Source organism: Perna viridis, chromosome 3 (assembly GCF_037379345.1).
Source record: "Perna viridis isolate PV_CMFRI_1.1 ecotype Kerala chromosome 3, ASM3737934v1, whole genome shotgun sequence".
Lineage (NCBI taxonomy): Eukaryota > Metazoa > Mollusca > Bivalvia > Mytilida > Mytilidae > Perna > Perna viridis.
The window spans coordinates 35840440-35866627 of NC_142447.1; the positions used below are offsets into that span (position 1 = coordinate 35840440).

Consider the following 26188-nt stretch of genomic DNA (forward strand, 5'->3'; position numbering starts at 1 on the left):
AACAACGTTTTTTTTTTCAATCAGAGAAAATCGATAGCTCTGATCTAATCATTTTTCGCCTTTAGGGACCGGCCAAAATTTATCGCCACATAGGACCAGTGCAAATAGCAGCAGGACAAATACATTTTTGTGTAACCACTTTTTTACTGATAATATCCATAGGACACATGTTGCCTTTTTACGAACAAATACTTTGAACTATTTTTTTATCAACTTTTAAATAACAAACTATTATAACAAGAATAATCTACAACATATATATGCGGTAGAAAATACAACTATTTAACATAATTCATTGTAATAACTATATGTATTAAAACAGAAATAGCTTTATATCAATACTTCATTTGTAAGATCTTTAATACACTGTATGTGTTGATATAATATTTTCAAATAATTTTTTTTTAAGAAAACCAAGATAGCACACCAATTTTTTTCTTAACAAGTGGACATAGGACATAATTTTTTTCAAGTCAGATAGCCATAGGGTTGTAACTTTTATTTAGGCTCTTATTATTTTTTTTTTTTTGCACCGGTCCTATGTGGCGATGAATTTTGACCGGTCCTTTACTTCTGAAGATTGCCGACGGGACATTCACCTGGGCTAAAAATATTTTAACCTTGGTAAAAAAAAAAAACAACAATAACAAATACATGTAAGCACGTGTCTTGTCTTCATTTCATTTCATCTGTTACGATTAGTTTTCAAATAAAGAATGACCATATTTGAGCCTCATTATATCACAATACGTAAATTTCAAAATGATCCTTGCGCTATATTCGAACATTTTTTTGTTTTACGGCTCGAGTCCGTCGGTCTTCCTTGTCGTTGAATTACCACTTTCGCTTTGCTATCAGATTTGTTATTTAATGAGCAATTCTTACAGCACATGCGCGGATTAGTCACCAGAAGTCATATGCATACGAATTTATCTAGGTCGATTTTTTGTCTTGCAAGACAATAAATACATTGACACCTATTTCATGTATTTAATGTATCTTATTTGAGGATATCAAATGAAATTATACATGAAAAGTACAATTTAGTAGAAATAATTCAAAGTTAAGGTATATTTCAACAGAAACAAAATTTTACGAAAATAACAGCTAATGCAGCTTTAACTATTTATTTATTGATGTTAAATGTCCCTTTATTTGTATACTGATTATGTTGTGCACATCACTGAGACCACAGTTGAAAATTAAAGTATTCATAAGTTTGCTCTATTTGTCAGTATAACATCCGCCGATGTTGGTTATGATTGGTACGTTGTTATGATTTCCTGTTATTTTTTAAATTTTGGTTATTAAGAACAAAATGGCCAATCAAAAATCAAATGGTGATTCTCACCGATGATAAAGTTTCCTTTTCCGGTGAAAGCATGATATAACAACAAATACACAATGCGTCTAGAAAAATGTTATTTTTGTTCTTCAACAGTATATCCTGGTCATGGTATACAATTCGTTCGTAACGATTGTAAGGTAATGAAAAGAGAAATAATATCACAAGTTTAACTGTTTTAAGTGCAGAAGGGATTAGGTGGGCAAAGCCCATTGCCAGAAATGAAGTAAATTTAATTTTAAATCTGACGCCAGTGACGGTGCCGAGCTGTTTCGCATACATTCCCGTTCGCCTCGATTGTTTCGCTTACTAAAGTGATTTGTTTCGCGTCGAAATGAAATATGTGTCAAAAAATGAAATTTCTGTGTATGGGGTATATGAAATACAGCCTTATAGGGAAGAACTTACTTTGCCTGTCCCCGGAGTTTAGAATAACAACAATGAACGCACATGTGAGACGAACTTACGGGTGGTTGCTATGCAAGACATCAATGACGCCGCCATTTGCAATTTCTTCTTTGTGTATGCTTTGAATTTTTCGTCATTTGATAAAATCAGTTTAATATGAATCGAGACAAGGCTTCGGCACTGGTGTTTGAGGCTTGAGAACCCGTGGACTGTAAAGTAAAAAATGTTGACTTACCTTCATTTTTACTGGAAATCATCAAGGCTGTTAGTCTTGTCAGTTATATCGGCAAGTGGAATCCTTGTTTTTTTTAATAGCAGGGTCTGTTTTTCTTTTTCCTAGGGATAAGGGAGTCGATAATTAATTCTGGTTTAATGTTTTCAGGGTTGAAGACGTTTTTTACAAGTTCTAGAAATTTTAGAAATGGGTCTTCCGAGTCTGACAAATATAGTTTTCTAACACAGTACTGCGAAAAATAGCTATCGTAGAGGGTTTTTTGAGTACTGTAGGTTGGTAAGGATTTTTTCAAGGCAAGCCAAGTAGATTTAATGGTATTTGTATGAGCACCAGATTCAGGATCAACAAAATTTATAGAGTGATTTACAGTCAGATGTTGAAATCCTCTTTATCAAGAGAATTATAAGCCATTGAATACCCATACACCATCAACTTTTCTTCCTCTGTGGTACTTACATTTTCCAAATTTGCGTTTGTCTATTTCCACTATCTTTCCTGGACCACCAACAAGGTCGTCACTTCTTCTTTCTAATATTTTAATGCAGATTTCTTGGATGTAATTATACCAATCAACAATTGTACGTTGGCAAATTTCAATTTTGTGAATCACCAATTCTTGATTACACTTGTAAACTCAGAAATACATGTGAGTTAGGTAAACAATTTGTTCCAGTGTCAAGTTGTGATTTTCGAACCAAGATCCTTGACGTATAGATATTTTCTTGTTACACTTCTTATTTGAATACCTCCAAATGTAGTTATCTCGGCTGTATGAAATGTCTTTTCTTAACCCAAAATGTCCACCCTTACAGAATTACAAATGCAATGGCTCAGATTCAGCAACAATCCTACTCCTATTAACCAATGAACTAGATTTTCTATTGACTCACTTTTTTCGACAAATCCTTCAACTTCAGTGGCATAATCAGCTGTTTCCAACATGGTTTTATTTACATTCAACGGATATTTTTGGAACCGTAAGTGATGTTTGAGGGTCAAACCTTGTTCCATGATACGCCTACCTTATCGATGAAAAAGGGGAAATATCAAGGAGTAAAACACTTACCTAAGCTTAGATATCACAGATTTACATGTTTAAAAAATGTTTATTTAATACATTTTTTAAATACAATTTGACCCAAGGATTCAGAATTTAGGGTTATAATTGCTCCAAATGGCTTCTTTTTCATTTTTTTCTTTTTTGGTGCGCCCTTCCCCTATATACAGGAATGTACCATATTTTCCCATACATTTTATGGGGACCGCTAAAGTAAATTCATTTCGAAATTTATTATAAAAGGGAAAAAAAACAAGTGGGTTGATTATGGTTTTCATTAAAATGTATGAATTTCAATGCCATTTTTTCTCTTATCCATGCTTATGCATAAAGAAAATGGTTAAGGAAAGGAAAGTATTTCTGAAAAAATATCAAATAACTAAACACATTCAACAACCTTAAAGACTATGTCAACTCAGACAACCTACGAAGAATGATAACTACATGACAAAACAGTGGTTCAACTCAAGTGACAACCATGCTGGTACTATCTTGGTGTGTGTTCCAACAGCAGATAAGGACCAGAAATGATGGTGAGGGTATGTACAGTGTAATTCTGTTACTCTTATTTTATTTGATAATTATTAAATCAGGTAATTATATATTCTTTGTAAAAAGTGAAAACTATACTTCTGTGTTCATATTATATCACTATAAATTATATTTATTTTACCATATTCTCGTAATTTATTTCATTCATATTACATCATATTTTTTTATTTAGTTTGGCATCACAGAATCAACAAGAAATCTGCAGTAGATGGTGTTGGTCTACAAACTCATACCAAGGCTACGACTTGAAGCAGAGCTGGAAGCAGTTGCAGTCACAGCAGAAGACCTGCACCAAGACATTGCCTGGCAATACACCATTGTTATTGATTATATTATAAGTGACAGTTGCTGATAAAAAATCAAAATACAAAAATTTAATATTGAATTAAATTTAAAAAAAAGAGCAAGTGAATGAACAAATTAAACAAAACAAAATTTTTTACTTTAACTTGGTAATTACTTAAATAAACAACAAAAACACTCCTACTTGCAATTAATTGATTTATCATTCTTGATCTATGACCAGCATGTGCCACATGTTGAGTAACACTTAAATATCCACAAAAGAAAAAAAAGGGTTTTCATTTTTTTACACATACATGTATTAAGTGCTCCTGGAGATTAAACTTACATGACTGAAGTTCACTTAAGGTTCCGCTAAAGGAAAACAAACCAAAAACTGAATGTTCAATATTTTATTAGTGTATGCCATAATAACATCAAATCATATACCAAAATGTTCCTCTCATTTAGCACAAGCTTTCTAAGCCATTTAAAAACATTTTTTCATTACTGTAATCCTTGAATCTTGCATATAAATGTGCCAGGCTGCCATTAAATATACATCTTTTGTAAGTCCATATTTACCTTCAACAAGTAAACAAAAATATTTATCAAACATGTATCTAGTGCAAGTTACCCTTTTTAAGGGATTCTAAATCTTGAAACTATACTTAATTGTAACAAGTAAATTACTCAAAATGAATTTAAATGGGAGCCATTTATATTGGGACTACTTTCAATTCTATTTATAGCTACTTTCACTTTAGTGAATATGGAAGGCCATTTGGATCTAATTCAATGTGTTAGGATTATATAATAAAAATTAAATTAACCAATTAAAGCAACTACTACAATGTTTTAAAAACAGATTTTTTCAAGTTAAAAAAAGTTTGCTGAAATGATAATGTACATGTACATGTGTATATATGTGAAAAATAAACACATTACCTAAACCAGATTTTCTAAGCTGATTTCAGTAATGATGCAGCTCTGTAGATGAATATGGAGCCCCTACAAAATTAATAATTAACATTAACACTCCAAAGAACTGCAAAAAATATGATTAAGAAAATAAGGTATAATTCAAAATCACTATTACATATGAAAAAAAATCAATAAAAAATTGGTAAAAATCAATTAGGCAAGGGACTTACTTCGATCTATTAAATGTCATCTGATTATCATCAATTAATTTAATTATATAGTGAATATTATCTGACACTTCTGTATTATTTACTCAAAAAGTAATTTCCATCAGAGTTAGAAATAGTAGCCTGCCCGCCAGCCCGTGACTGGCTATTTTTGGGCAGGACTGGCCAATTTTACCAAAAATTTATATAACCATATAGTAAATTTATTGAAAAATTGTATTCAGGACTGGCTAGAATTTGAGTGAGTTTCTTACCCTGTTTCCATATACATGTACATGTCAATTTAACTTACACTCTGTAACTATAAGATGTATAATACCTAAAATAAGATCTACATCTTAATCTCTATCCATCTACCGGTCTTGGTAATAATTTTTATACGCCCGTCTATATAGACGGGACGTATTATGGTATACCGTTGTCCGTCCGTCCACATGCCGCGCAATAACTCAAAATCGCTTTTACGGATTCAAATGAAATTTTAGCACAATATTAATATTAACGAAAGAAAGCTCCCTTTCGATTTTGAAGAATTTTTTATTTGTCGTTCCAGAGTTATGGAACTTTATTCACTTAAAAATCTATATTGTTGTCAAATCTGATGTAATTACCACGACATATGATTGCTGCTTACTTAGTTTTGAAAAGCTGTATTATATTGGGACCAACCAACGACTTCAATTCTACAATAGATTTGATTTTTATGAATACAAGTACTGACAATTATTAGAGTGGTACCCTAGAAACTTATTATTCTGACCACAAGGCAATATGGACTTCCTTACAGTAGAAGTAGAAGGAATTGTACTACTAACTGAAGGTGTTACCTCATATTAATATTATTACATAATGAATTATTTGTCCAGTTTTCAATTCTGTAGTTTATTATAGTTTTATCTAGTTCAAAAACAAAGAATCCCTTTTAGATGCTATTGTATACTTTCATCATGTCAAACAGTTGTAAGATCATTTATACTTTTTGAATAAATGAAGAAAAAACTTTGCTCACTATATATGTACAGACTAATTTTTTGGTAATCAGAAATCAGGTTATTGTTTTCTAAAATTTATACCATCAGCTATTCTTATGGACGGGCGTATCTTGCGTTCTTAGCTTAGCTGTTTATTTTGTATTTGTATGGATCTGTCACTTTTTCCATAGAACAACCTAAAAAATAAAAGTATACATATTGTTTATTCAAATTGACTATGTACATGTACATATATTTGTCAGAAGAGTCTTTTAATCCAGGGACAGCTGGACAAACATTACATTTATCATATGTTGCAGACCCAGAGATTTTGAAAAGAGAGGGTTACAGTGGCATTAAAAAGGGTGGTTTCTAGGCTTTTATTTACTAATTTTAAAGTACATGAAGCACAATTGTATATAGGCGAAACTACCCTTGGCAAACATGAAAATAGGCAAAACGATTCTGTTGGTAAACAGGTTTTGTGGCGAAACAACCTGGATTCAAATCTGATGACTGACGTACATTTTTTGTACACTTGTACATGATATGAGGAAGGTGAAATCTGGAATGCTCTCAGAGAAACGTAGTGTATGAATTCAAACCTAAACCCTTTCATTATTTTTGTCAGCCCTATTATTCATCTAACAGGATGCAATTATGACCAGACACTAAATCATTTCTTCTCCTGTATTGCTTTTATGTTGCATTATTTGATAATGCTGCTAAATATAAAACAAAATACTCGATTGCACATGTTTTCCTGCTCATATGCATTTCTTGAATGTTGCAAACCACAAATATTCCATCTTGAGAAAAAAATGCTCTATCAGGTGTTCTTTTTGGGAAAATACCCTAGAAAATCTTACAAGGTAAGTACATTCTTTTTCTTTTTTTTCTGTAAGAAATGAAAAGACATATACCTCTTTAATCTGTTGATATGCAAAAAGATATTCTAGCTCAAAGTAACACTTTTTACAATTCTAGTTACCCCATTCTGATCAATGGAAAAAAGTATCAATTTTACTGATTTTTAGTCCTAATTTCCACTGACCCTGCAACCTTCAATATCCAAATAAAAAAGGTTTGCACGGTCAGAGGACATTCAGACTATTTTACTGAAAAATCCTTAAAACCTAGAAAGTAGATGAAAATGGTTGCTCAAAGTACACAGATTATATATTCAAGTGTATTTATATAACAAACACAAAATATCATTCTTTGGAGATGTGGTGCTCTTTTTATGGAGTAATTTATTGGAAAAATGAAATCATTCCTTTTGTCACCACCTTGATTTTTCACAGTCATGGCCGACTGATTTTGTTGCATTGGAAAATGTGTTTTTTAAATTATTTTAACACTTGGCTGATACCTTCTAATTTTTGTCAGCTATGATATTGAAAGACGTATTCTTACAACCTTCCAGTATAGTAAATGTTGTAATGATATAAATTTTTATGGCTTAATTGTCCTAATGCATTATCCTGCATTGCTGTTTATATGTTATTGTCATGGTCTGAAATATCTATGGGCTGAAATGTCCACCATTTGTAAGGAATTATAGGTTGTCGTGGTCCGAAATGTCTTTGGGTTGAATTGTCCAGCATAGGTAAACATTATGGTTCCTATAAACTGCCAAATGTCTTTAAAGATTTCTTTTATTGTGGGCAGAGCACACTATACCAGGGTTCTGAGCACTATTTAATCACCTTTTATGACAAGCTCAGCGCTGCTGTGAACCTATTCTTTTGACACCCGGACAGGATGCCAACTTTTGAAATTCCCCATTGACCAACTTTCGAAATTCTTCATAGGGGTTTTTTAGGCAGAACAACATTTGAATGGACACTTTCAGGAAATATTTTGCAAACTATCAGTTTTACTGTAGTAATATAGGAATGAGAATACAACTATCGTATTAAAGGGCCTTTTACTGTTGAAAAACATGTGCATGCACTATTACAGATTGGAGTTTGTAAGCCCCTTTTTATGGTGGACTCCTCCAAACATAATTGAAATTCTGAAGTTATAATTCAAAAAAAAAAATTAGAAAACTTTTATTAACATTCAAATGCATTTTTACCATATTAAAATACGTTGAGCACATCTTTCCTTCTTACCTTTAATGTCAATTGAAGGGGAATGAGGGTGCAGTTTGAAACTTTTCAAGGTTTAATCCCAACAGATCTCTGGCTTAAATCAAAGTACTGAAGTACTGAGTCAATGAAAGCCTTCTTAGTTTAGTTTACATTTCATTTGGTAGGATATATTGTCATATGTATGTCATATATTGGAAAAATCGACAACTTCATGTTAATCGAGGACTTCATTTTTTATTTTATATTTTGAAAGTTGACATTTTTTCGTGCTTTTCTCAGCAACTACTCATCACAGTGCCTTGAAATTTTAACCCGTTTTGTAAACCAAGGACTTTATTTTCCATATATCGTGGTTGAAAGCGGGGGTATCACTAGTGAGCCATCGCTCACAGATTTCTTATTGAATTTTTACTCTGTTTGACAAAGCTTCTTACAAAAGATGGTCTATAAACTGAACTGACACCTAAACAAAACAAAACTAATGGAAGAAAAATTACCCACAACTTTCTAAACTTTTCAGACACATAGATTTGATGACACAAATTTAAAAATATACATGTTAAATCAATCTCCCATGTTTTTTTTTCTATTTCACCAATTTCAATACAAACCATTTGCTTCTACTCATCATAGGATTGAACCAAATATTTTACATGTATGTCTAAAAGGCTTTAAAATTATGGTTCTCCCAAAGTCATATAATTGCATTGTATGCTTTTGTAACCTAATCAATTGTTGAATCCAGACAAAGCACATAAATTTGCCTTTTTGATGCCTAATTACCATCAATTTGAATTAAATGACCATACAATCAGGCAAGAGCATCAACACAGCAGCCCAACCAGTAGTAGGACATATTCTGAGTTCTATCTGATTACCCAAAGGCTGGATTATGTCACCTCTACAGTACTAAATACAGTTACTAACAGAATCCCAATAAGGAATAGTCCTGGTGGACTCAAAAGGATATTGACATTACTTGTATCTTTCAGTACTTTTGGATTCCATATATATACTTGATGGCAAAATCAGAGAATTAGCCAGTCCCATTCTAATTAACTGCATTGGTGTGAAGCATTCCAAATGAACATAAACTGAAGACTTTTGGTGTATAAAATCTTTAACAACTAACTATGACAAGAATTTACACATTTTTCAACGGGTGTTGTTAATTGTTACGTGTTTATTTGTTAAGATAACAAATAATGATAGGAATATTATTATTGAAACTGAGCTTGTTACAATGACTTTGATACTGTTTACAAGTAACAATATGTGAACAAAAGTTTTGTGCAGCATGTTTGATGGTACATATGTATGACATACAATATCTATACTTATGATGTTGTTCAAACCTTCTTTTAAAGTTAGTAACATGACTATAATCATAAAAAAAACATAAAAAAAAAAAGCATCAGAAAAAAGCTAGTTTCTTACCTATTTATAATAAGGTAACTAAGTGCAAAGAAGACTACAATTATAATTTTAAAAGTTTTCCATAACTACAATATTTTATAAATAAAATCTGATTTAAAATATAGAATGACTGAAATAATACATGTACTTCACAGTATTGCATATAATTTTAAGTTGATGTTCTCTTAAAAGGTATTTGAAATAAAGAAATGGCACATTTGTCCAAAAGTATCAAAAATAACTGTACCATCTAGTAAAGAAGACATTTTTTTTGTTGGCAAAAGTAGACAATTATTTAAATGGTATATCATAAAACAAAACCTGTTATATTCATGTATGCTGCATTATATTTCCACAATTTAGCATTACATTTTTGCAGAAATAATGTTACGTTTCTGCATAAGAACCTTTGTTTAAGGCTGTTAAAGATTTACACCTTGAAATAATCAGGCAAATTAAAAAAAAAAGTATCAAAATGATGCTCATCTGGTGAAGGGTGATGCATAGGTACTTAGTCTAATTAATGGTGGCCACATGTGTAGAAAAAACTTACGATAATCAAAACTTTTTCGAAACTTACATATGAAGAAAGAATGATGTCTACATGTGAAGTTACCCATCTTTAAAAAAATAGTAAATCTGTTTCCTGAATGGCGTCCCCTCAAGTTTCATTAACCTTTCTCCTTAACCTGACAACCTGGTCATATTCCACAAATTTCTTTATGATATTGACTTTCATGGAACCAATGAGATTACTTTTGTCCTAAGGTCACGTGAGAAATTAATACGCATAGGATGGTGGGCAACTGTTTGACTGTCACCATGTGATCAAACAGGCTGAGGAAACAAGTTGTAAAATAGTGCGAACCATATACGGACATCTTAATGAAATGAAAAGTGTGAAATTTCTCTTGCATGCTGGTTTTGACAAACTATGTATTTAATGGTTATTTTTAATCCTTTCCATTGACTGTGGTCAGTGCCTAGAAACTTGATCGCAGATGCTTGTGAGTGCTTCTGTAAAGTATGATATCCACTTAACAAAGTAAGATTTTGCATGATGCCTAGATCAATTTCAGCCATTGCCGTGGCTTCATTGACAAAAATCCATTTTTAGCTCACCTGGCTGAAGCCCATGTGAGATATTGCCATCACTTGGTGTCCAAAGTCGTCACCGTTAACACATTTTCAAAACTGTTCTCCTCTGACACCTCTTGACCAATTGGAACCAAACTTGGTATGAATGTTCCTTGGGGTATCCTGCTTAGGACTGATGTTGGGATTTTTTATCCATCAAAAAGCCATGGCTGTCATTACTAAAAATAGAACATAGGGGCAGACACTAACAGCAGTTTTTTGCATGTATATCTAGAATACCATTAGGTTTAGTCAAATTCTGACATGAACAAAAGTGTTCAGCATAATGAGATCGATCTGTGGTCAAATTTTCATTTTAATCCATTAAGCCATGTTGGAGTTGTTGCCCTTTTTTTTTGCTGTTTTTAATATTTTTTTCAAAAATCTCCTCTGACACTACTTGACCAACTGGAACCAAACTTTGTATGAATGTTCCTAGGGGTACATGTATCCTGCATAGGACTGATTTGGGGATTTTTGATCCATCAAAAAGCCATGATTGCCGTTACTAAAAATAGAACGTAGGGGTCAGACAGTAGTTTTTTTCACATATTACCAGTATATCTCCAATACTGTACCTTTAGGTTTAGCCAAATGATAACTGAAATGATCCTTATTATCAGGACTACAAAAGTCTTAAGATATTAAAATTGTCTGACGACTCCTTTTAAGAGTTACTGACCTTAAAAGAGGAAAAATGACATCTTTTTTTTTTACAGTTTTCAGCCAATAACTTGAAAACTATGATACACTGAAAGAAACTCTCAGTTGCTGAAATTATCCTTATGAAAAGTCCTACCAAAGTCTTCATGGAGTCAAAATTGTTGGACAACTCTTTGTTAGAGTTATTGCCCTTGAAAGGCAAAATTCAATGCGATGAGCAATTCAGTCTCCTGGGAGCCTCTTGTTTGCTTTCTCTACCATTTACATGTACAGTTGGTAAACATATAATGTATTTTTTACCTCAAAACAGCACAAAGTATTGTTTAAAAACGCACAGGAGATTAAAATCCTGTCATTAAATGTTGTATGAAGCTCTAAAATATGGGTTTACTATCAGCTTTTCTTGTTCAAAGTTGAAAGAATTGATCAGGATAGCAACACATTTTATACAGTAACTTTTTAAAATTTTGCACTGAAATGCTACAGATTTATTTCACAAAAACTAATGTGAAATGCTCTATTTTCAGATATTCCGGTTCTGCAGGTCAAAATGCCACAAGGCTTTCAAGAAGAAGCGTAATCCAAGGAAAACAAGATGGACTAAAGCTTTCCGTAAAGCTGCTGGCAAGGAATTATCAGTTGATCCATCATTCGAATTTGAAAAAAGAAGAAATGTTCCTGTAAAATATGATAGAGAGTTATGGCAGACTTCAAGTAAGTACTTACAGGCATGTTTATAATAAAATACCACTTGCATATACAAAGTTAAGGCTCCGTGCTTGTCTAGATGTAAAAAAAGTAGGCCCATAGCAGCACTAAGCTTGTTGTAAAAGGTGACTAAATAGTGCTCAGAATCCTGACTGGGGCAAGGGTGCTCTGCCCTCAGAGCAACTTGGTTGTGTGCCCCAGGTGGTAGAATGGGATAACTCTGGCATGCTACATGCTGGGGTCTTCTGGCCATAATATGTAAAACTTAACAGCAAAACATAGTGGTACAAGTGAAAAAGATACCACATTTTTTGCATGTTGAAGAACTCTGTTGTGATATTCAATTGGAGTATGATCTGTTACATCAGGCTAAATTGGCCGACCCTACCCCCTCTCCCTATTTCTAGTGGCAACCAAAGTTTGTCGACCTTAGTATTCTTGTGTCCTATCCCATCTTTAATTTCATCATCATTTCATCTTCATTTTATCACCCATTTCATGTTCATAGCCTGGATAGAACTTAAATATTGCTGCTTGGGCATTTAACACCAACAATCAATCAACCAGGATATGGACAGAAAAGAGAGTTAGGTATGCATGTTGTATATAACTTAAGTTTATGGACATACAGAAACACATGTGCAAATTTCACTCAAAATACATGCACATGTACTCTTTCATAAAATGTTAAACAGGGGATATTAGTCCCTTATTTACATTGTAATTCTATATTTGTAAGCTCCCTTTCCATTTCTATTATTTGTGCAGGTTTTTGAGTGATGGGAATTCATTCATGTGAAAAATGGTGCATTTTGGACTATTACTAAAAATACTCCTCACAATTTCTATAAAACATTGAAGAACTTTACTATTTTAATGGATAGTAATATTATGAGTTCCAAATTTTAACATTTTTGAGTCATGGGACTTTCATAAAAATGGAGTGATTTAACAACTGTCTGTTGTGTTTGACTTCTCTATAAATTTGGATTGATGCAAAGTGTTGGAGGTCGTGTTGGGCAAAAGTTAATAATTAATATATTATAAGTATCTTATCTAAAGGGAACAGGTACAACAATGTGTGTGATGTGCTGATCACGCATCTCTTGATCATCTCTTCACTTAGTATCAATATACCTTTATGGATAGACATGACAGCTTTTACAGAAGAGAAATTTTCTAACAGAAAAATGAGGCCATCAATATCTTGCTCAGTGCAGATATTACAAATAAGGACTTGTTCATTTTAGCATATAATTAAATAGTTTATAAAAATCTAAACATTTGTATTTCAGTAAAAGCAATGAAGAGAATAGAAGAAATTAGAATAAAAAGACAGAACCAATACATTATTAACAGGTATAAGTTATAGTAATTGAGGGTCAGCCTCTGTAAGAATCATGCGGTGGGTGAAGGATGATATGAAAAAAAAACACCATTTTGAAATTGTGATTTGACTATTGGTGCCATCAGAATGGGTGAAAAAACCCATGATTTTCAATATCATTTTGATAATAGTTATCATTTCATTGAAATATTTTAAAGTAAACATTTCAAGGGCAGATAACTGTCAAATATTTCACTTTTCAAACATTCCTAAAAGCTAAACACATCCAGTGGTGCAGATACATGTATCAAGAAATGGTCTTTTCAAATATACAAATCACCCTTGAGTGAAATTATACCAAGTATTACATGTGAGGCTAACAATGTATGTCAAGACAACTGGAATTGATGACAGACAGGCCTGCCTTTAAATTTAAATTAAAATATGCAGTTCATAAACAAAGAAAAACTCAACAGGAGTCATTTACAGTATCTATATCTGTTTAACTAAATTGTTCATTTTTATACAACTGCAAAAATTGTGGTCATATAATATAATGAAGCTGTCATTGTCAGGAGAAACTATGATGACTTTAGTTTGATTGACCAAAATGTTCCGAAATTTTGATGTTATTTTAATAACCACTAGTTGTGGTTGACAATTGTTCTTAAATTTTGATAAAATTTTAATGATCTCTTAAGGAAGGTCGCTACATAATTTGGACTTCGTGGCCCATACCATTTTAGAAAAAGGGACCAAAAAGGATAAAAATAGGTGTTTTATTAATACCCATCTAGAATGTTTGGGTTTTTTGTTTTTGTTTTTACTTTATTTAATCTTTTTTAATTGTGTTCCTTATTTTAGTCTGGTAAACAAATGTATCAAGCAGATTTTATGTGTATTGGACAGTTTTCAAGTTATAGGGGTCAAAGTTGGGCTTTAAAAATATTTAACTTTCTGGTCTGATTTTGAAGAAAAAAAAATAGATTCCTCATAAAAATTCCTGTCTGCAATTTTCAATCAGAATATAAATATCTCGTATGGTTTTCAAATTATAAGGGGTAAATAAATCTACTTTTTAGCTCACCTGGCCAAAGGTGGGGATTTTTTATTTGTCGAAAAACATTGCTGCTGTTACTAAAAATAGAACATAGGGGTCAGACAGTTTTTCACATACATCTCCAAAACCGTTAGGTTTAACTAAATTCTGACAGGGTAAAATTGTTCAGCATGATAAGATCTATCTCTGGTCAAATTTTGGTTTTAATCCGTTAAGCCATGTTGGAGTTATTGCCCTTTTTCAATGATTTTTGCTGTTTTTAATGTTATTTCTTTCAAAAATCTTCTCCTCTGATACTACTTGACCAATTGAAACCAAACACTTGGTATGAATGTTTCTTGGGGTATCCTGTATAGAACTGGTGTAAAATTTTGGTTTTCAACTGTTGTGTCATGTTGGAGATATTGCCCTTTTTAGACGTTATTGCTATTTTTAATGTTATTTTTTTCAAAAATCTTCTCCTCTGACATTATTTGATCAATTGGAACCAAACTTGGTATGAATGTTCCTTGATTTATCCTGCATAGAACTGATGTAGGGATTTTTGATCCGTCAAAAAACATTGTAGCCATTACTAAAAATAGAACATACAGTGTAGGGGTCAGACAGAAGTTTTTCGCATGTATCTCCAAAAACCGTTAAGTTTAGCCAAATTCTGTCAATAGCTGAATGATCCTTATTACTAGGACTACAAAAGTCTTCAGGGATAAAGTTGTCAGATAAGGTTTCACTAACCACTTCTAAAGTGTCCATTACTTTACATGTTAAACAAGTAATTTTCAATTTTCATTGTGAATTCCCGTGACAAATGACACATAAAAGTTGCATACCATTGCGAAGCTTGGAAAAGGAGGCTTTCAAAATCATTCTAATGGTCGATGACCGTAGAAATTCTAAACAAAATTTACTTGAATAAAAAATACTGAAAATCAACATTTTTACCTTTTCTGCTAACTGACAGCATGGAGGCAAATTACTAGCACATGTAAACAATATTCAAACACTTTTGTAGAATATTACAAAAATGATTTTAAAGTACATTCTCAACTTTATTTTAACTACTTTTTATCAGAATACACAGAAATAATGCATTTACAATGCATATTTCTAGGTTCATTGTGTTTTTGGTACTACATAGTGGGGGTGGCCATTTGACCCGGAAGTGGTCAGTGAGACCTTTAAAACATTTTATGAGTTTTTATGTGTTCACATTTTATGAAAACTTGTGGTATTGTGACTCTGATAAGACCAAAAACTATTAAAATCAGACATGGGACTACAAAGAAATGGTCATTTTGATATCATGTCCCTCAGTGATATTTTCCCTAAATTACTAAAAAATACAATTTTAACTAAATTGTCACACCAAATTGATATCTATGATAATTCAAGAAGTTGTAATAATAAATATCATTTATCATTATGAAAAAAGGAAAGATTTCAACAATTAATATCATGCCTATTTCATCACTGTGTGATTTTTAGTCTGTGCTGTTTGACCATTTGAGTACTTTGAATATCCCAAGCAGTGACATTAGGCATTTTAGGGATGAGGTCAAGTTATGAGTCAGTTTTACTAATAAAAATCTTGTTGCTATGTTGTTTTTTACAATTTCATGCACAATGACCTCTTAAACTATAGGCAGATTACCAATTTCACTATACTGATATTATGTGAAAATAGAAATAATTACCAGGGAAGGCAATTTTCGTCAAATTATGCATTTCTCTGCAATATGCCATAATGTAGCTTGTGGTCTCACTAACCACTTCTAAAGTTCCATTACTTTACATGTTAAAAAAGTAATTTTCAATGTTTCACTGTGAACTCCCAAGACAAATGACACCTGGAAGTTGCCTACCATTGCGAAGCTTGGAAAATAAGGCTTTCAAAATGATCATTCTAATGGTATGATGACCGTAGAAATTCTTCACAAAATTTACTCGATAAAAAATACTGAAAATCAACATTTTTACCTTTTCTGCTAACTGACAGCATGGAGGCAAATCACTCACACATGTGAACAATATTCATACCCTTTTGTAGTAAATTACAAATATGACTTTTAAGTACACATTTTCAGCTTTATTTTAACTACTTATGATCAGAATAAACACAAATAATGCATTTACAATGCATATTTCTAGGTTCAGTGTGTTTTTGGTACTACATGGTGGGGGTGGCCATTTGACCCAGAAGTGGTTAGTGAGACCTGACTCCTTGTAAGAGTTATTGCCTGTGAAAGGGGAAAAATGACCATGTGGTTGAAAATATATTTTCTGACCCTTCAAAATTTGCCAGGCTCCCTCATCAGAATCAAACTGTCTTCCCTAACCTTGTAAAATTATGTTTGTAAGGCAAAACACTAGCTTAGTTTATTGAAAGTTCAAATGCCTTCATATGCAGGGCTTGCTTTGGTCATAAAACTATTAATTGTCTTGTAGATTGAAGAAGGGTAAAGAATTGAGAAAGGAAGCTGATGTGAAGGAAGTAGAAACTAATATTCATTTGATAAGAGCACCTGCCGGTAAGTATTTTGTGTTGATTTTAAGAAATATGGAATTCTGTAAATAAAATTGCAATTCAAATAATGTATCCTTCAAGCTTGATGCTTGTTTACAATAACATAAGTATGACAAACACAGATAATACAATACATTGTAACAATCTTATGATGGTTACAACAATCATTGTGTAATTTGACTGAACAAAGTATTTAGAAGCTTGAAAGAAAGCACTGAAATTCCATGTAACATCATGTTAAACCTAGTTGATTTAAATCAAATACTAATCTACAGTTAGAAAGTGAAAAAAAATTAAGATTTAGAGGAAATATTGCAGCATGGTGAAGTCCTACCCATTAGTTTTACTTTTGATATTAATTGTTTCTACTTTAGAAATAAATCACCATTGCAGTTTTTTGTTTTGTTTTTGTTTTTACAGTAATTATGATTAAAATGCATGCCATTAGCTATTTCACCTTAATGCATTACAAGTAATTAAATGCAATTTTCTTCTGCTTATTTCTAACTGCAGCAGTTTGCATCATCTAAAATAAAAATATAGAATGAATTAATTTGTTGAACATGTTCTGTTGTGACTTTATTAAACCTTTTACTTAAGCTAAAGCTAAACAGTTGGAGAGGAAGATGGTACAAGTCATTAAGGAAGAGGATGTTGATATGGACGAAGAACTGTGAATGATTACTTAGTGTGAAAAAAGACGGCCTGACTAAACAAACCTGAACTAGCCTAATAGATACAGTGTCAAAGTGATACACGTATTGTGAACAATGCTTTCATCATTTATCTTATCATTATTAAACCTTAAAAAAATGGTATGCATGTTTTGTATTTCTCTTCAACATCACAAGTTTAGTTGCTTAATAATCTGTGACAAATTGTTCCTTTAATGAAGGTTGAAAAATATTTAACCAGTTGTTTTTGGGAAAGGTATATTTCTGGGGTACTAGGAAGATGAAAACAAAACACAATCAGTACAGTAAGAAAAAGAAATGCAACCCAATCTGTACACTAAGAAAAAGAAATGCAACCCAATCTGTACAGTAAGAAAAAGAGATGCAATGCAATCTGTACAGTAAGAAAAAGAGATGCAATGCAATCTGTACAGTAAGAAAACGGTATCAAACAAAGTCTGCCTAGTCAGAATGCCAGAATTTTTCTGAAATCAGTTCTCAAGCTTTGTTAAAAGATGTATCTTTGGCATTTTTGGATGTAAAGTTCTTCACATTGTTCTCCTTCTTAGGTCCTTAGGCCTTTGAAGTCCTGACAGTTACTGGAGAGGAGATTTATAGAACTCAATGATATTCTATCAAAAGGTACTTCACTGCAAAAAGAAGGCCGGGATTGATTTTTCCAGTTGTGACTTGAACTGTTTAGGAACTAAGAGCCCAAAATGGGTATTCCACTATTCCACCAATTGTATTCTAGGATTGAAAGAGTAATCAAGGGAACCAAGATTATAGTAGAAATCAAAAGAATGTAATCCAGGGACAAAGACAAGACATGTAAAACACAACAAAGAACATAAAATAACCTAAGTAATACATACAAAGTAACAAAAGTAAATGAGCAACTCAGACTCCACTAAAAACTGGGAGTGTGGACCAGGTGCACATCCTATGCTTTTTAGCTCACCTGGGCAAAGGCCATGTGAGCTATTGTCATCACTTGGCGTCCGTCATTGTTAACAATTATACAAAACTCTTCTCTGACACTACTTGACCAATTGAGACCAAACTTGTCATGAATGTTTCTTGGAGTATCCTGCATAGAACTGACGTGGGTATCTTTGATTCATCGAAAAACATATCCACTGTTACTAAAAATAGAACATACGGGTCAGACAGCAGGTTTTTGCATATATCTCAAAAATCATTAGGTTTAGCTAAATTCTGACACAGGTAAAAGTGTTTAACATGATGAGATATATTGCTTGTCAAATTTAGGTTTTAATCTGTTAAGCCATGTTGGAGTTATTGCCCTTTTTCAACAATTTCTGCTATTTTTAATGTTATTTCTTTCAAAAATCTTCTCCTCTGATACTACTTAACCAACTACAACCAAACTTGGTATGAATGTTCCTTGGGGTATCCTGCATAGAACTGATGTCGGGATATTTGATCCGTCAAAAACATGGCAGCTGTTGCTATAAATAGAATATAGCATTCGGACAGTAGTTTTTCGCATATATCTCCAAAACCGTCAGGTTTAGCCAAATTCTTTCAATAGCTGAAATGATCCTTATTATTAGGACTACAAAATAGTCTTCAAGAATAAAAGTTTTCAGATGACTCCTTGTAAGAGTTGTTGCCCTTGAAAGGGGAAAAATTACTTCTTTTTTAGCAGTTTTCAGTCAATATCTTGAAAACTATAATAAATTAAAAGAAACTTTCAATAGTTGAAATGATCCTTATGATAAGCTCTACCAATTCTAATTCTATGATTTTTTAAATAAATTAACAGGTGTTAACCTTGGGAAACTCAAATGAGGGTGCTTTCACTCTTAGGTTGCACCATACAGATGGGGGTGAGGTGCACTGTTCCGTACACAAAATTGACATGGTCTTATTATGTAAAACTTAAAAATAAAAGGTGAAACTTGGTGGAAATATTAATTGTGGGTAGTAGAGCATTCGCACATAAATAGATGCAATACTTGTGAATGTAGAGGTGTAAAATGCATGTTTTAAGATTGAAGTCCTCGCCGGATTGGGTTATCTTCCCTCCACCAACTAGCTGTTTCTCAAAAATGCAAAATTTCGCACGAACTTAAAGAATTAAAATCAACAAACCAGCAGAAAGAAGTACACTATTTATTTGTTTTTTATTACAATAATACTACTTTTTCTGTCATTTTTAAAATGCCTGACATTTTAGAAAACCTGTTTTTAACAATTATTTTATATTATGTTACCATGGCTACAGATTATCATGACTCATTGTAGGTACCGTCCACAGCATATTGAACAAATGTATAAGCATAACATGCTAAAAATGTAAGGAAAAATGTAAAATTCCTCCATCTTCAATGTATATAAACAATGCTAACTTTGAATAAAATTGAATGACTGCTTCTTGAGTTACACATTATGCTAATTCGGACTTAATGGAAAGCCTACTAGACCTACTTCCATAGTTGGTGACGCAGATAAAAAGCTGTAGCCCTTTTCACAAAAAATCGTAAGAGTAAAATTAGTCGTTGTGACGTCACTACGCTTAACTCTATTATAACGTAACTTACGACTAATTTTACATTTACGATTTTTTTGTGAAAAAGACTGCAGGATATGAGAAAAAAAAAGATACAAAACTTCTTATTCGACAAATTTAATGCAACATAAACATCAAGTTTCTGCCCATATAAGCAACGCATGAGATTTTTAGTCCACGTGGTCGACAACACCTCACCTGTCACATAAAAGTTTCGCATATACTTTATTTCTACTATCGACAGTTTATTCGTAAACAATGCATTTTTAATAAGTATTTCAATAAATATAAACCTTTTACATGGTCTAAATGGTTGTGAATTTTCATGATGAGATAAGTAATGGATTTTTCTCCAATGTAGTAAAAGAAAAGATATCAATCGATTTTTTTAGTCATTTTTTTTTAATATGGAAAGACATTATCTGGAAAATATGAATAACTGTCGACAGTAAATATGAGCTTATCGATATCATTCTTTGGTGACAGTACACATCCTTAACCTGGTCCTGAAGAACAGCCGTTTTCAACAATTATAGTAGAAACAAAGGTTCGTGGTCAGCACCACATTTACTGTAATGTGACAATGTCACGCATGAAAACTGTTTCAGAGCCTCTCTGAATGGGTAGTCAAGGACGATAATAATGTGGTGGAGTGGATATTTTGTATATTACAGTTATTATTTTTATCTTTGTATTTCCGATAAATAAATAAATTTACTTAGATATATAAATTGTGTTCATTCTTGCTATACATGTATTATAATGTATATTGCATTCATTGTCATGAATGGTCAGAGATAATTCAATGCATCAGTGATTCCACTACTAGTTTACTATAGGTTGATTTCATGGTTGAGTGCATCTTCATAGCAGGTGCTCTCTATTCCTATATTCTTAGGTTTTATCGTTCTATTTTGGGAAAACTCTGATTGTTTGTCTTTTTATTGGTTCATTTTGGTCATGTGTCACATTTGGAGGGAAATTCTATGGTTTCTTTCTATTAACAGCCAGATTTGTGATTGATTAATTTCTAGTCAACTTTATTAGTTTACTTTGGTTTCTGCATTTATTTCTAGTGGACAACTTTTCTGTATTTAAGGTTAGTTATCCTTTACTTATGTTCTTGTCTATAGTTCCATATTCCACAGTTTTATGAGTGTTGTATGTAAGATTTGTATAAATGGCCAGAGTGTGTGATTTCTGGGTGATAGTGCTGTATAAAATAATAAAACACATAACAGTTTAAAAATCATTAATTCTATTGATGAAAAACATTTAAACGTTGTTTAATATATTTAAATTCATAAAAAGGCTAAATTTAGAGATCAAAAGATTAAAATAACAGATAAATCATATTTTTCAATATAAACCGGTTAACTTTCGACTACAATATGTTCTAACAGGTAAATGTATATAGTTTTATGTTGAATATTGAAATGATCAGAGAGTACTCGAAATAGACACAGTACTTATGATAGTTATTTTTGTTACAGCTTGTACTTATTGATGAGCTGATGATGTAGATCCCACATTTGTAACTATTTTTTTCTGAGGAGAAGACCTTTGTACCATACACATGGTAGGTTGCATTGCATGTTGTTATTTATATGTATTTTTGTGCTAAGTGTACTGTTTTCAGCATGATTTGCTTATATGTGCATTTTAACAGCTTATTTGTCTTGTCAATGCATATGTTTTATTTATAACTTTCAAAAGATGTGCATTATTATCTAACAGATGTGCTTATTTTTGCTAACCAAATACTTTATGCAGTTTATATTTGATAATATTGAAAAAGTAGAAAACTATCACTATTTTCTATTGACTATGTGACATACATGTAATTTTGGCAGATGTGCTTATTTGAGTGCTAGAGTTATCTTTCTTAGTACTGATTATATGTATTTTACTTGTAGGGTTACTAGTATATATTTATACATTGTTACTGTTGATATGATTGGTTGGAAATACAATACACATCTTGAATCAACGCCTTGAGTTTTAGTTATCCCTAAATGGTGCTACAACCACTAGATTACATTAATACCAACAAATTCACGTTGTTACGGTCTACCTCTGGTCAGACACCTTGTTTTTTTAGTATATTGAACAGGAATCTATCAATGTGTCTCAAGGTTCCATCAAAAACCTAAGAAAAAAGGAAATAATCGTTAATCTTCTGTAATTCTGAGTACTTAATACCTAATCGACATAGCAAAAACTCTGAATATTCTTGTCATTAACTATAATCCGTGGTCTAGTCATATGAACCAAAGTTTTAAAAACACACAACAACTTCAAAATGGCAGGACTTTTCATGCATACATCTAGTGTATATGATTATCTTCTCTGCATCAATTTTCTCTTTCAAAATTGTGAAATCGATCAGAAAATTTGAAAAAAAAACAAAACAAACAAATTTTAAAAAGAGTAGAACTTTATATCAAGACTAAGTGTTACTTAGTGAGAGCTAGTTTGGGGAGGCATACTTAGTATTGAAATTCTGAAATTATCTGCGCTATTGAATATAATCTAACTTTTGACCCTATCGTAATACAGACTTCTTCCAAATTTATACTTTCATTTTTACACAGTTTCTTATTTGTCCTCTAAGTAAATGGTATATTTGTAAAAAAATATTAACTATCGAAAAGAACATTACAAAAATTGCAAAAAGAGCATCCACCGAAGATCTGAAGTCTTCATTATTTTAGACTTCCCGTAACTGTTTCTGATTACTTATCAAGGCGAGCAATGCAACACTTGAAGCCTCGTGATTATAGTCCATTTGATTTCTATAGGATTATGAAAAAAATCTTTAAAAATCAGATTTTCATCAGAATTTATAAAAATTTTCAAATTATAAAAAAAAAACATCATACGAACTCTGAAATCATTTACAATAAACAATTATCATAAAATGAAAAAAATTTCCCTTACCCCTAATTGCAAATTATAAACCTAATAATACCACAGGAGTGCTCAGGTACATGTAACCAAAAATAGAAACAATGTGCTTTTGGTATATTTAGCTTGACAAGTGTTGAATCCATTCAGGGGCTTTTGATATTTAAAACTGATCAACACGTCATGCTTAAAATAGACCAAAAGCACATGGTTTTTGTTTTTATTTATATTCAAATGAATATTACTTTTACCTGATCACTTACACAAAATATATGGTCATTTTAATTGAAAAAGTTACTAATGAATGCTTCATTGAGTTCGTATGATATTGAAAATGTGTTGGTAAACTTTTTTGAATTTTGACGAATTGTGTCAAAAATCTGATTTAATTTTTTTTTTCATAATCCTGTATAAATCAAATGTATTATACAAATTTTTATGTTGTACTTTAGCACGATATTGTCAGAAGAAAAGACTTACATTGAATTTACTACAAGTGTCATCTACAAACCACTTCTGAAGGTCACTATATACTTGCGCTCTGAAAGGTTTATTGAGTTTATCACATAGTCTACAAAATCCACTGTACATTGAAGATACCGGCCTGAATTTCCGCTTCCATTCAAAATATTGGCTGTATAACGTTTTATTTTCCGAAACTTTTTTAATGTAGCTTGCTGCACATGATATATTATTGAAGTCGAACAAATTAATGTAAGAATTCGGCACTACATTACCAAACTTCTGACGGTCTTTCCAGTTAACAATAGGAATAACACCTTGAAGAAGTGAACTCCAATATTTTTCTGTTATATAATCTCGACAGTTACTATTCTCAAATGCTAATCTAAACTTGTATTTTTTAGTTTCTGTAGGTGATAAGCAGTAAAATTTGTGGTGATAATTGCATTTCAGCCCATTTGGGCTGCATGCTCCATACACGTCAACTTTAAAATATTTCTCGAGTTCGTGAATAAGTTTATACCGTCTTGCATCATCGTGGCATCGACTAACCACTGCTAACATACTTTTGTTCCTGTTGTCAAATTCAGTATCAAAATCGACGGTATCTGAAGTGTTCGTGTAGAAACCGTAGGGATTGAAAATAGTTGAATAAGTTCTATAAGACATCGTCCAGTTAAATAGATTCGCAAAGCGGTTTTGGTTTCCTTCAATCAATGTTGTGGGTTCTAACGTAAACAACACCCATGGCTGATGTCGGAATTTGTATGGTAAATGTTTTCTGTCAATATCACCATGGTGAAACAACACGGTATCCGCGTCTGCGAGTCTTTGTCTGTCTGAGGTAACTTCACAGGAACTATCACATTTCAACAAAGCCTCCCTAATTTGCTTTACCCAATACTTACTTCTAAAGAAAGTTGTCCAAACTAATATAATTTTCCGTGTCTTATTAATTACAAGTAAGTGGTCAAACAGGTCAACATAATGATTTTCCGATGGCGAAAGGCGAGTACTCAATAACGCCGGAAATACTGTGTATTCGTGATCAAGATACACAATATTCATAGTCATAATACAAACAAACACAACGAAAGAGATTCTTTTATACTGAATTATCCTACCATATACCCTTCCAATGCATTTTACCATTTTTATGGTTCATTTCTCTCAGATCTTAGATAGCTCAATGTCTAGTGTTCAATGTCCCGTGTCAAATGTATAAAATTGTGTGCTGTGTGCGTTTCAAATATGACTCATTACAGAAATTTGGCAATGATATTTTCCATATACTTTTGCTACAGTAAATTATATTGGCTACGCAGAGAAATGTCTATTCATTTCCACTAACAGTGATTATCAGTTCAATCTGAATCGATTTTTAGACATGTCACTGACTTCATTGATTCTTCACAAATTGTGTGAATTATCTTTGTTGTATTTATCTCAGATCGTAATTTACGTTTCCGATTACTACAATTTGCCTGTTCCTTACAACTATTTGTAACTTCATATCGAATCTTATGCGTTTGTATTGTTACTGTGTCCTTAACGGGCCATTGATTAACTTTGAACTTTGATAATGCATTATACACAATCTCCTGAGCTGATGTGAGATAAGTTGATACGAACAAATTGATTTTCAGTACTTATCTTTAACGAATCTATAATGATTATGATAACGATCACACACATATACAATACAGGTATATAGACCCTTTTGAGCTAACGTACGGGTAGTCAATGCTCAATATACACTTCGCGTGGAAAAGTCTTTTGTTCTACCCAAGCCAGGGGATATCAAAGGGAAAGGGGAAGGAAACAGAGAAATATGACACAAGAAAAAGGCGATTATTTCCTCTCCCTGTTCCAGAAGTTTATTTGTTAGAATTCTATCGCGATACAAAAACATAATGTAGGACTTGTTATATGAACTCCATACGCATGTTTAATAGAGGGGGTATCACATTAAAAAAAAAGTTTTTAAGGGGGATAAGAAAATATGAAGGGGTCAAGAAAATTTTATATGATTTCAAAATTACCAGTCCCCCCTCCCAGGTAAATAATGATAAATTTCTATATCCATTTGAATCGTAAGGGGAAAAAGGGGGCTATATAGTCAAATTTTGTGTGCTGGATCTTTTTATGTAATATTCAAACCGAAACCTTTTTTTTTTTGCCTATTGCATCTTTGTTTTTATATAAAATCATATATCATTGTCCTGCCTTTCTATTTCAAATGTAATCCTAGCCCCGACCCCCACTCATAAAAATCAACATGGTTACGGAGGCGTATTCAGGTGGGGGAGTGGCGGGCGTGCAAGGCAATTTGCAAAGCATGGTTTGTCAGGGGTAGATTTAGGTGGTTTCAAGTTGAAACTTTAAATTTCTCGCTAATTTTACCACAAAAGATATCTACATTGCACCCACTCTATAATATTTCATAAATTTAACCTAAAAAATTGTCACTTCATTCGGCTCGGCAGAATTTTTACTGTGCGCCCCTAAGCAGTTGGAATTCCGTTCCTCTATACACCAGGATGGCATCATGTCAGAAAATAGCTTGCCAGACAACCTCTAGCATTGCTGGAGTACAACATGGTTTGCTACATAAACATTGTATTGTTTTTTTATATATATTTCTTTATTGCTTTTATGGAGAATATTAAAATAG

General features: G+C 32.3%; 2 protein-coding genes, 1 long non-coding RNA gene and 1 pseudogene across 3 annotated transcripts; 1 reads left to right on the forward strand and 3 right to left on the reverse strand.

Moving 5' to 3' along the window:
• Positions 1 to 1324: 1324 nt before the first annotated feature.
• Positions 1325 to 17753, forward strand: LOC148622052 (putative ribosome biogenesis protein RLP24). Its single transcript, XM_088571568.1, has 5 exons — positions 1325 to 1485; positions 11844 to 12030; positions 13320 to 13383; positions 16857 to 16939; positions 17536 to 17753. Exons 1-5 carry the CDS (start codon positions 1405 to 1407, stop codon positions 17610 to 17612), a joined length of 492 nt encoding a protein of 163 aa, XP_088427694.1. The 5' UTR covers positions 1325 to 1404; the 3' UTR covers positions 17613 to 17753.
• Positions 1997 to 2999, reverse strand: LOC148622053 (uncharacterized; annotated as a pseudogene).
• LOC148622054 (uncharacterized) lies at positions 4278 to 20101 on the reverse strand. Its single transcript, XR_015920550.1, has 5 exons — positions 18571 to 20101; positions 17393 to 17461; positions 6104 to 6198; positions 4828 to 4890; positions 4278 to 4464 (listed from the first exon to the last, which is right to left on the reverse strand). It is a non-coding gene; the product is annotated as an uncharacterized LOC148622054 (long non-coding RNA).
• Positions 20102 to 21380: 1279 nt separating this feature from the next.
• On the reverse strand, positions 21381 to 25332 carry LOC148622055 (alpha-(1,3)-fucosyltransferase 7-like). The gene is made up of 2 exons (XM_088571567.1): positions 23533 to 25332; positions 21381 to 22294 (listed from the first exon to the last, which is right to left on the reverse strand). The coding sequence occupies exons 1-2, from the start codon at positions 24664 to 24666 to the stop codon at positions 22226 to 22228; spliced, it is 1203 nt and encodes a 400-aa protein (XP_088427693.1). The 5' UTR covers positions 24667 to 25332; the 3' UTR covers positions 21381 to 22225.
• Between the last annotated feature and the right edge of the window lie 856 nt (positions 25333 to 26188).